Source organism: Apaloderma vittatum, unplaced genomic scaffold (assembly GCF_000703405.1).
Source record: "Apaloderma vittatum isolate BGI_N311 unplaced genomic scaffold, ASM70340v1 scaffold37297, whole genome shotgun sequence".
NCBI classification, from domain to species: Eukaryota; Metazoa; Chordata; class Aves; order Trogoniformes; family Trogonidae; genus Apaloderma; species Apaloderma vittatum.
Window position 1 is genome coordinate 12,078 of NW_009728581.1, and position 12,624 is coordinate 24,701.

A 12,624-nucleotide genomic window follows, 5' to 3' on the forward strand; every position below is an offset into this window, starting at 1 on the left:
TATGCAAAGCAGATTGAGTCTTGAGGATGCGAATTATACAGAATTAGTTAACAGAATTTTTTCCTTAAACCCACACACTCACCATAACATTCATTTTGTAATCTCAAAAAGAACTGCATTCAACAGGAATACAATCAGCATGTGAAGATTCTGTGGAAAAAAAAAGACTAAATTCCATGAACTGAAAATTTGTTTCAATTGCCTTGCTTCTGTTTATTATCTACACTATGTTTGATGAGTCTTAACTTACAAGTGTTAAAGCTCTGAGTGAAGAAGGTCTGACTTCAAAGAGAATTAAGCATCTGCAGCAGTGTTTTCCAGACTGAACAGGACTATTGTTCTGTTGTCGTAAGTTAGGAAAAAATAAGAATTAAAAAAAAAATTTTTAAAAAAATCACCATTTAATCTAAATTTCGGACAAAGCCCCTCGTTCAATAGCTCCTATTTTAAAAGACAATACTATTTATATAACATTAACTACAACACTATATACAATACAAACATTAGCCTAATAATGATGAAATATTTGTTATTAACACTACAACATTGGCATGTTGATTTTTAGTATTGACAGAGCTGCCTGAAATATCTACTGTTTACAACATTTGTTCTAGCTAAAGAGATTTGATAGAATTTTCTAATCAACTGCAACCACCTCCCACCCATAAAACTGATGCAAATTAGGGAAAAAAACCAAACTACCCCCAAAAAACCAGCTAGTGAGATCCAAAGACATAAACGCTTTTACTTATAATTCTCTAAAGAGAAATCCCTCTCTCTCCACATGGTTTTTTCTTGGCTCTTAATCATCTTTTCATCGGCTTCCAGCTGGCTGGCTCACTATCATCTAGCAGTATAACTAGCAAGACCAACTTGTTACGCCAAAGCCAGGCACAGAAAGACAAGAGCTGCAGAGCGCCATAGTTGGATGCAGAGATCTTGACTAAGGGCAAATCTAGCCTAAAACACACACAGCAGGGTCGCTTCACTTCCCCCAGCACAGCAACCACTGCTGCATTCCCAAAACACACCACAGCAGGTCTGCATTTGCACTTCTTTATTAGTAGAGGTGAAGAACAACTATGACAATTGAAGCTATGTGGAAATTCTGCAGGCAGAAGCTTAATTACCTGAGTGGGAATTCTGGCAAAAAAACTCACAAGACCCACTCCAAAAAACCCTTTCCTTAAATAGAAAGAAATGCTGTGCGGTCACCATGGAGAGATTACGTACAGCATTTGGAGCCCATGCAGCTCCAAAATACACCATGTAGGCAGAAGAGCCAGCCCTGGAGCCAGTTTAGCAAAGCAGAACCAACAGTTGATTCTCTGTTGACTACAGCCACTCAGTGGCCCCCCTTCCAGCCACCTTCCCCTTCTCTATCTTACAAATATGAAGCTATCTGTGAAAATTCAGGCTCCCCGTCAAAGGCTGGCTCTGCAAACGGTTTGGCCCATCTGGGAGTACCTACAGCCAGACATGGGAAAGTCAAGAGATGGAAGCCCTGAACGCTGACACCCAGGTAAGATTTCAAATTGGGAATAGAAGAAAATCCCAGGGAAAGCAACATCATACAGGGTCTGTCTGTGAACATCTACTTGGATTTAGCTAAGCAGCCAGTCTTTGAAGTGCAGCAGTTCTTGCAGAGTCTGTAGTGGCCTTGACTTCCATTGCAAAAATCTCACTTTTGGTCCATGACCAACATCTTTGGTTTCCAGTCACCTTAAGCAGGAAATCCCACCTCCTCATCTCTCTCCCTATCCCCTCCCTCCGCCCACTGTAGAATCCAGCTCATTTTTTGTCATCTAGACTCAACCCCAGCTGCAGCCCCCATGTCCTGGGGTGGATTTCCCCCCCCTGCCCCCCACTTCATCACCCACATCTCTAGAGAAGAGCTTCCCCCTCAGGACTGTGGCAGCACCCCAGGGCAAAGCAACCAGAGCACAGGGAAAACAGGCACCCTTTTCTATCTGCAGGAACAGGCACAGCATAGGCCGAGTCCTTCAGAGCCATTCTGGTCTCTGATTCTCCCCCAGACAACTACTTGTGCTCAGTAATAGTCGGGGCACTCCCTCTGCAGCCACATACCTTCCGTTCTGTTTTCAGAGAGAAGCGTTCCTACTCTGAGTCCCTGAAAAAGCCACCCTGTCACTTCCTATTGTTTGAAGCCAAGAGGAGCGTCATCACACTAAAAATGTCTGAAATTTGCCTCTCCCCTTCATTTCATTAAAGGTTTGTTTTGTTATTAACTTCACTCAGCCTCCAAACCTCCAGAGAGTGCTTTTTATCTGCACGTATGTCAGGCTGGTGATACTACGTGGGAATCTTTCACTTACTGCGACCAGCAGAAGTGTTGCTGTGCTTAAGGAATGCCATTCCACGGACAGTCCTTTTCTCACCTCTCTGCAGTAACTCACTAATCCAGAAGCATAAATCAGAGAGAGCTGATAAGGCTGTAGACGCTGAGACACCGTGCCTCCCACTCAGTTTTCCTAACCAGCCTGCAGGCCACCAGACAGCTTCAGATTTCGGACGGTTGAAAACGACATATTTCACTTTCTTCTGTGTGACACCAGCAATTATAGAAACAGCTGATGATGATTTTTGGAGTCGTTTTTCCACAGCATGCACATTCTTGTGACCAGATTTTGTTCTCCTTCTCACACGGCAAGGCATAGAGACCTGCACTTTATTCCCCCTCCCACCATTGCTGGCCTTCTCACAGCTCCACTTTCTCTCCAATTTCAACGTGCTTCACATCATCTCCGTTCCATGCGTTTTCTTAAAGAGAAATAGCCTGTGTTTGTATTTAGGAAGAATTACCCCCTATTTTTCATCCAATACCACACATCCTAATGCCTCGACTGTACTAAGACTTGCTTATTTTTAATTTTACAGATTGATGAAAAGCTGCTATAATGAGAGGAAGATTTTCTATCAGCAGTCAGCATGAGCTTGAGAGCAGTCTGCTTTTGAAAGCCTGTAGCTCCGATTGCTCAAAATCATGCTGCTATCCACATCAATTTAAATACATGTGTAAGATATCAAGAGATCAGGCTCTAAGTGCTCAAATCTTGTTGAGATCTGAGAAGTTTTTTCATAAATAAGAATGAGGGACAACTTCATGCCACTTGTTACATCCTATGTATTCTTCTTTCTTTAAATTATTGTTTGTCTTTCTTTTTACGAGCTAATGAACAATTTGTAAAACACAGATCATAAAGCTGACCTGGATTTTGATTATGCTACAACCTACAATTTTATATTTAATCAATTTTCGTATTTTGATAACTGACATTAAGTTTCTATTTTATCACCTTATTTGTGTTTTAAGGAACAAGAAAAAAAAATCATCTTTCGTCAAAGATTAAAACTTCACCTATTATTTACTTACAAGCAACTTTCAGAACTGCACCATCACAGCAAGTGTTTAATCAGAAGCGCAAACAAGAAGCTCAGACTGTACATCACATTCTGCCATACATCAAGCAGGAATTGCATTTCAGCATTATAGCAAGCAACATGCAAACATCTGCTGAAGAGATAAGGAAAAAAATAAATCTGAATAGCAACAACAAAACACCACACGGAAATGTTATTTGACCTGCATTCTGTGCAAATTCAAACTGAACACAAGAATCAGGTCCCTGCTGATTAGGGATGACAAGAACTACTAAATTTCCTGGAATATGCTTGTTTTTCAAGACACAGCAGTTCCTTGCCACTCCAGCTGACAGCTCAGGTAGGTACAGACACTCACTCACACTCAGAGCTGGGTGGACGCACAGGCCACAACCTGGAAGCCACCCAGTAACCTCAGAACAGGGCTTTGCATCCCCACTGAAGTGGGGAAGATCGTTTTAGGCTTGCTGCCATACAAATGAGTTTATTCAGCTTTCCACCCAGACCAGTTGAGGATTTGGACTGGAGACAAGAGGAGCACAAAGGGCTGCCCACAGCCATCCACCCGGAGTGATCTCTTAGGCTGAAGTCACTCTGTGTCAGGGTTGAGTTCACTTCATTCAGAAAGTACATCAGGGCTACTGCTTCTAAGGTACATTAGTCACGTAAACATCTCCATTTCACATATATGGAAAGGAAATTTGTCAAGTTTTACGGAAAGTTCTCTGCTATGAATCGGGGTAAAGTCACAAACTGACATTCATTTATCACCAGGGTCTCAGGAAGCTTATAAAAAGCAATTCCTCACAGATATTAAAAGTTACTTCAGTTTTATTGTTTGTTTGTTATTTTTTATAATATTTTGATTTCATAGAAAGAATATGTTTCGTCTGAGTATTTGTGAGAATAAAACAATTTATTTGCAAGTATGGCAGCTGATTATCTCAGCACAAGTGACCCAAGGCACGATCATCAACTGACAGCACTGCCTTAACATTTCTCTGCTGTCTTTTACAATCTCCTGGAAGTATAAACCATCTCCTACAGACATCTACTTCTAACAATGTGAGCCGACTCAAATAGCAATCAAGAATTTGTACAATGATCTCAAAGGACACTTAAAACAGTTTTCCCTAGTCACAGCCTGCCTCTGTGTCCCGATGACATTTCCTTGCATTTAAAAGTTTGCCTTGCTGCTTGGAATTCCAGATTCTGGGCTGACCTTTCTCAATGGCTAACGGTGCGGAAGAACACTTAAGAAATCCAACCAGGGACTGAAATGTGTGTCTATTTTACATGACAGTGTCTTGTTCATCTAAAAAACCCAAACAAGCAAAAAGGCTGGAGATACTTGGATGTCTGCACTCAAGTTACCACAGGAGGTTCACTAACACCTTGGATGACTTGTACAACTTTACTGCTCTCAGACTAGTATCTCAGCTGCACAGAAGAAACACGTGTCCTCCCAACTTCAGAGAAGAGTGTCAGGAGAAAGATGATGACGTCTCTATGCCAGGACATGAGAAGAAAGCCTTCTGTGGTGTTATTTATTGTAGCAACAGGCCCTGGCAACAGGTAGGCTCCATGGTGATAATGGATAACCAAGCTCTCAAGGAAGAGATGAGGGCATTCTTTCTTCCTGGACTTGTAAGGAGAAGCAGATGATCACAGTTTCACCATGGGCTGCAATATTTCTAGCCGGGTTGCTGTCACACAGCTGTCTTCTGAGGAGCTACAGAACAACCAGGAAGCGAAAAGTCAGGTAGTGATTTCTTTCCAACAGACTCCACATAAAGCAGGTTAGGAGATATCATAGCACCAACTGTACAAGGACATACGTGTCCAGAGAAAGATTTTGTTGTGTTAACAGTAGCTCATTAAAGACACAATGAGAGACACTTGTCTCCCACATCAATGATTAATTTCAACACTGCAGCAAGGTATGTTTTGCCTAAAAAATTATTATGAGGCAGGGTGTTTGTATGTATGCAAATATTACAGGACACATGTGCACAGCCACTTTGTGAAGTCTGCAGAGTTGAGTTGACTTAAGCCCAAACATACAGAGAAGAGGAAAGAATAAATCCAGACTCTAATGCTGCCTTCTTTGGAGGTTCAAAACTCTTGTTTAGCAGGTGTTAACCTGTGCAAGTGCTAATTTAAAACTCAGTTTTAAATTTCTAACTAATGATCCACATACAGAAGGCACTTAAAGCACTGAAAAAATACTCCAGTATAGTCAACTGAATTATGGACAGATTTAGGCTTAAGGCCATTGCTTCCTTTCCAAAATGCTCCAGAAGACCTGTCCTCACTATCAACATCCACCTGCAACAGAACATAGAATCACAGAATGGCCTAGGCTGGGAGAGACTTTAGAGATCATTTTAATCCAGCCTCCCTGTCACCGGGGACGCCACCTCTCATGGGTAAATATCAGGAACATTTCTGCCTTCCGCTCCACTCTGAACCTGCCAACTCTGTGGTACTATTCCAGATACTACCTTAAATGTTTCGAAGGCCAAGGAGATTCTCATTTGTTTCTTCATTTTCCTGCAGACTAAAAATGACAGCATTGCTGGAACCGAGGCTGACCCCTCACTGGGACAGGCAGCACAGCCAACGGGCACTTCAAAGGATGGAGCCAAACTTGAAGATGAATCCAATAAGAGACACTCCCCTGAGGAACTACCAGAAAGGTTTACACCTTTGTGCAGCAACACACAATGCACAGGTAAACCAGGACTGAAGAATAAATACCATATTATTCCTTAACTTTGTGACTAAAAGTTGCTGGGCCAGTTATCAAGCAAACTATAGAAATTCCAGAAACGTCATGAGGATAAGCAAAGGTCTGCTAAAACATTTTCTAAGTACTAGTGAACACTTCAGCCCAAACTTTTCTATAATCTTAAGATATCATTGTACTAAGAGTTGTTAGTGGGAAAAGCAGCACTTGGCACATTTAAACTCCCTAATTTTGTAGTTTAACTCTTGTATTTTTGAAGTGCCATGAACAGCTTATATTTCACAAACACATGGAAAATCCTAAGTGGTTGTTTACTCTTTGCAGTAAACACAGGTTGTAATAAAATATTTCAAATTGAACAAGAAAAGGAATAATTACTAGTGTTTGCTATTCATTAAAGAGGACTTAGCTCCCAGTGCCACCAAATGACAAGATGAAAGGATTTCATTTCAGATTGAACAAAATTATTTATTTGCTCCAAAATGGTGTTTCATATAATTTCAAGCTCCTTCTCCTCCCACTTCCTAAAAGATAACTTCACAGGAAATTTCCAAACAGAAAGTTTTTGAAATCTTGCTTCAGTCTTTTGTTTTGAGACTAAAAAAACCCCAAAACCCCCACACGCCATACCACACCAAGATATTTCAACTACATTTTTCTCCTGAATGGATAGATTAGTAAAACCAATACAAATTCACATCACTTGTCAACATTTCCCACTCATTGTGCTTTTATTTCTTGCCAAGATATATTTTGCTGTATACCAGCCTGACATTTATGTGTTCTGACTGACAGCTGAACCATAGTGCTTTTTTGGTGGCTGGTTCAGTTATTTTAGGAGAGGTATGGAGTCAACTTCTACAAGGTGGTAGATGTTCTGTATTTTTGTTTTACAACTACAAAATAAGCCAACATTGTCATACTCCCTCTGCTTGTAAGAACTGGCAGATGTCAAATAACTGAAATTATTTGGTCCAAGCATTCTTCATCCAAAAACTCTAGCTTGTGCCAATAGAGGTTGGGCAGATGGTAGAACTGTCAACTAGGGGTTGAAAAACATGATGGGTCTTGGCAATAAAGTTGTTCTTTGCTTATTCGTGTCTAATATGTGGAAACTAAACAGCCACTCAGCAGGGTTATCAAAATAATTATATATTTATAAACAGCAATTAAGAATAAATCCAAAATAAGTGTTGAAGTGCTCATGATCGCACTCAAACGTTGCAATGCTGTTACAACAAAAATCATAAGCCACAAAAGCATGTGAAAGTTTGGGTTCTTTTAACGGAAGAACACAGTGATGTCTACAAGACGGTCCTTTAGCAAGTTTGTGCTATGGCATCCCAGCCTGGCTTTCTCTGGCCAGATCACAGAACCTTTCACAACTTGAACTGCAGAGAGCTCCCTATGGACTCTTGTTAAGAATACAGTCAAAATTTGGCTGCACAGGCCGTGAAGCACACGCTTCCCTCTGGGTATGACTGACCACAGTGAGAAACTGAAGTAGGTGCCTGCATTGTTCTTCAAGCCACTGAAAAGCTTCTTAGAAAGTTTAAGCTGTAAAGAGACCCTTGAGCAGGCCTTCTCCACTGGACATTCTCAGTAGGTAACCTCTTGAATAAGAGCTCTGGAGTCAGAATACATCAGGAAGTTTCATTTGAGTGCCAAGTGCTCTACAAGTTTTACTGTTTCCTTCTTTTTGAAGATGCACTGCTCACCAGTGAGTTCATCAGTGAATCATGGCCCTTATAGGAAACCAAGAGGCAAAAATCATCAGCCATTCTTGAGGAGCTGAGGATACAGGGAATAATCAAGAGCCAACATACCACTAGCAGGACTGGAGAAAACAAAGTAAGTGTCATTTTATGAGACAGGACCTGCGCTACAGCTCTGACCCCGCTGCGAGCACCCAGAGATGCGGTTTCTGCATACGCATAGCATCCAAATGTATCTCCTCTAAGACTTCAGAAACAAGGTAGGGAGCAACAGAAAACTGTAGTATGGGGATGTTAATGTGACTGAAGCAGGCAGCAGTTTTCAGTTGTTTACAGTTTCTCAGCTCATTTCAAATGGAGAAAAGAAAGACAGCACCAGTACTAAGAACTTACTCTTAAGAAAAGTCAGTGGAAGCTACATGTCACAAACTCATTTCTCAAGTTCACAGAACTCAAAGAAATACTGCTGTCAGGGATTACAATTACACAAATTAAGACGTCGGAAACACTAAATACTCACACTTCTGAGAAATACACAATTCACATTTGGTTACAGACTAAGAAACCATTACAGTATGGCTTTTAAAAAAAAATTAAAGAACTGATACTTGACTAAGAAGCTAGTGCCTATTTTCTCTCATTCCAAATTACAGCCTGAGGTTAATTTTAGCTTCTGAACTTGAGTTTATTCTTTTGTTGTCAAGCGTTGCGTTAAGGATCAGATGCCTCTTCCAGATAGAGTTTCAAGCATAGACATCAGGAGAGAGAAGGTCTGCAGGGAGTCCATATGACGTTTAACACATTTATAGATACGTATCATCCAAAGTATGATCTCGTTGCTGCTCGAATACACAGGCAACTCACGCTCAAACCAAGGATGATTCCGAGTAGCTTTGTCATTTGTGGCAAGCCATTCACATATCTCTGATCTCGCTTTATTGAGGATCAAACAGAAACACTCATGAAAAGGGACTAAACAAGCAAATGCCACTGTACAGTCTGGCCGCTGGTGTCACTCAGCACATTTCCTATTGCCAGCACTTTGGAAAATGGAGCTGGAGGGTCTCTGAGTGCAGGTTCTGCGTAGCTTTCCCTCCCTGCAGGTGGATTTTTTCGTATCTGAGAGGATTATCCCCTCTTCGCTAAATTAAGGTAACATACTGCAAGCAGGTTTTTGTATTTTTTCCCCTTTGTAAGATAGGTGAGCATCTATTCTTTTTTTTTTCTTCTCCTGCATTAAAAAGCTTCTAGTATTAAATTACACACACTCTTTTATTGACAGAAACTCAGTCTGTGCTGTTTCTCCTTTGAGAATTTCTATCCTCCACAAAAGAGGAAAGCACTTCTTTTTTTTGTCTTAAAATGAGTACAGCTTTTTAAAAATGAACTTCACACTTTTCACTAACAAAGCAAACTTTTCCAAGCAATTTTTTACATTGGAGCTGGGCCCACTGCTGGATAACCTACAACTGAAAACATACATGTGTCACTAGCTGTTAACTATTAGCCCTCCCTAAGCAGCAAGAGAAAAATTTAGCTTGTGCTACCTCCTGTAAGAACAATTTATTCCATTAGAGCTCAAATCCAGCAGATTACCTTTGAAGAGAGGGGCTGAATGCATGCAACACAGATCCAGTGGAAAAAGTTTATTACCCAGACATTCCAAAATACAACATGCAGCTCTGGCTTTGGAGTATTAACGCATGGAAAATTCACATCTGAAATCTCTGAATTGACCAGGAATAAGCGTGAGTAGCTTCATGCCAAATTTCAGTCCAGCACTAGCTTCAAGGAAGAAACGAGCTCACAGACTTCACAGCATTACGAAGGACAAGTACAATCAAGGTTTGAGATTACTTTTACAATAATATTGGAGGTATCCTTGGAAGAACCTTCTCTTCCTGTGCATATAAGCATCTGCATCCCTTAAGCCTTGGCAGCATTACCTGTCCTCCAGATTTCTGGTTGTTCCTCATTTTATCCTGAGCAAGGGACCTCACAACAGTACAGGTTAAGCTGCCTTGTTATAACTGTTTCTAAGCGCTAGTGCTCTAAAGGAAGAGTACTTTTAATAGCAACGTTTTATGGGCCTAGCCTAACGAAGCCACGGCAGAGCCATATATGCCACAGGATAAACTGTTCTAACTCTAGATCTTACTAAAAATGCCAGCAGAGCCAGAGCTTCCACCTAAGATACAGATACGCTGAATTTTAGTCGTTTTAAGAAGCCTAGGTATCTCAACTTGGAAGGGACCAATAAGGATCACCAAGTCCAATTCCCTGCTCCTTGCAGGGCTGCCTAAAACTAAACCATACAACTAAGAGCATCATTCAGATGTACCTTGAACTCTGGCAGCCTTGGTGCTGCAACAATTTCTCTGGGGAGCCCACTGCAGAGACCAACCACTCTCTCAGCAAAGAACCTTTTTCTAACATCCAAAAAATCATAGCTGATGTCAAACATGAAAATGTCTAATCCTCACTCCCTGAAGAGTTACATTAAGCTCTTCATAAACAGCCCTACCCCCAAGAAGGGGCAGGAGCTGAATTAAAGGCAGCACTGCTCCTTTAACTCATCAGTGCATCAGCAGCTGTAGGATATCATCCATCAGGTACCTTTTTCTCCTCAAGTCTGCCTTTAAAGGCATATATATGTGACCTAGAGGGTAAGCAAAAGCACTAACAGCTGTCGTTTCAAATGGAAGGGTCTATAGAATTTTACCATGAGTTATCCTTTACAAGAGACGTTATTATTATTATTATAGCATTTCCATTGCTGTTGGCTTTCAGTGTGGGCTCACTGAAGCTTATGAGGACTCTTGATCTCCCACAACTACTCAGTTTAAAGATAAGTTCTCAGCTTACATAGATGCAGAACAATCTGGAAAGCAACCCCCTTGCCGAATACTCCGTTTAGTTTGGACATATTGAGAAGAATTTTCCGTTCATCTCTTCCTATGCAGTCTCCAGTTTATCTTGGGCAAGGAACGACAGGCTCAGTATGCAAACCTTCTCACTCCAGGCTTTCACTAGAATGGCCTTTGTCCTTAGATAGAAGAGTGGTTCTTTTTTACTTTTTCAAAAGTCTTTTGTTTAAATTTTATGATGATTGAATATTGCTTTAGTCCTATTTTGTGTGTCATCTACATTCAGAATGTGTCCTTTGTATATCAGTTTTCTTCCTACTGATTCATGCTCCACCTTCATCTCACTAAATGAGTCATCTCCTACACTATTTGCAGTACTTAACACTTCTGGCAGTGAGGCCTGACTTCTAGAGTTATTTATGGCAATAAAAGTCTGGGAAGCAGATAACTCTTGTAACCTTGTAACAGGATAGTGATTATTTCAAACTCTAGGTCCTTGGTGTGGGTTTAACATTGCTAAAACTGCTTTTTATACAGGAAAAAATGGTTGAATTAAGCCTCCTGGCTGATCAAATAATCACCGCCATCTTTCCAGGAGTAAGTGCCACCCTCAGCAGCAGAGCTCGAGGGCTGGGCTGCTCATTTGAATGCAGCAGAAGCCAGCAGTGTCACAATTACTAAGCTCTAACAAAACCATTCTTAAATCTCTTCAGCAGTAATAAAGTAACTTCCCAAAATACTTAGGGCCTCATCACCAAATCCCCACATCTGCTGGGTGGATAGCAACACTGCAAGCCTCACAGACACATCACTCAGCAGAAAAGGGGAATTCTCACTGCAGACAACACGAGTGAGAAAGCACTGAGGTTATTAGCACATCATTATTTCTAGGCTTTCCTTGGAATCAGAGTCCATCACCTCCGTACACGGAAAAAATAAAATTTAAAAAAAAAGCAGAAGGCAAGTAGAAAAGCATCACTCCAACATAAAAATAAACTTTGCTGAAAGTTTCTAATGTATTTACAGAGAGATGCCCTGGAAAAGACACTGAAGAAACCACCAGCTAGGCTGGCAAAAATCCAGTTTGGAAGCAAGGTGATTTTACAGTGAAGGACATGAAAACTTCAGTTGAAGCAAAAAAACCCAAACAGGTAATCTAATTCTATATATTTTTCCAGTGTTCAGTTTATCACTTAAACCCCTCTACTTTTTGTAAGTGAAGCTAAAAGAGGCAGTTTACACACAACCTACCACCAAAACCTGACTAGTGGCAGTGCAGCGTGTCCTATATTCAGCTCATAGATGTTAGAAGTCCAGGTTTATTTTTGCCAGAAGCTTGGCAGATTACTTTAAAAATATACATAAGAGAAAACATCTGGAGCAGTTTTTTTATCCCCTCTAGCAAAAGATGCACCTTCCATGGACACCGGAACAAACTTCCTGAATTCAGTGCTAACTGGAGTAACACTCTGATCACATTTGGGTAGAAAGACAGAAAGGGCTGCTCGATGCCTTTGACACGTATCTACTTCCACCCCTCATTACAAAGCATCACTATTTTTGTTGGTTTATTCTAGGTTTCGGAGGAGGAACTCGACAAAATACCACAATACATCACATTTTTTCCCAGCAACTGCCCCCAAACCACAGGGAAACAGAATGAAAAGAACTGCTCGTGTTTTGAAAGTTAAGGAGGTACAGACACCTCCTCAGCTCTCACTTCTGGATGGTGAATGAAATAACTGCAGTAGAAGCCACAAACAGTTCTACTGAGGACTCTGCTGTTGTGTCCGATAACTTACAGCTGCATCGACAGAACAATCTGGATCTAAGCTGTCTTGCAAAAAACAAAGAACAATTCTGCAACGCTACAGGCTTGGGGACGTGTGGT

At 41.0% G+C, this 12,624-nt stretch overlaps 1 protein-coding gene across 1 annotated transcript; it reads left to right on the forward strand.

Annotated features, from left to right (window-relative positions):
* Positions 1 to 5,080: 5,080 nt before the first annotated feature.
* Positions 5,081 to 12,565, forward strand: LOC104277476 (stathmin domain-containing protein 1-like). The gene is given in 8 exon segments (XM_009874116.1): positions 5,081 to 5,164; positions 5,962 to 6,136; positions 7,857 to 8,002; positions 11,760 to 11,826; positions 11,829 to 11,884; positions 12,311 to 12,419; positions 12,473 to 12,527; positions 12,529 to 12,565. Coding segments are annotated over 8 exon segments (729 nt in total).
* Positions 12,566 to 12,624: the final 59 nt, after the last annotated feature.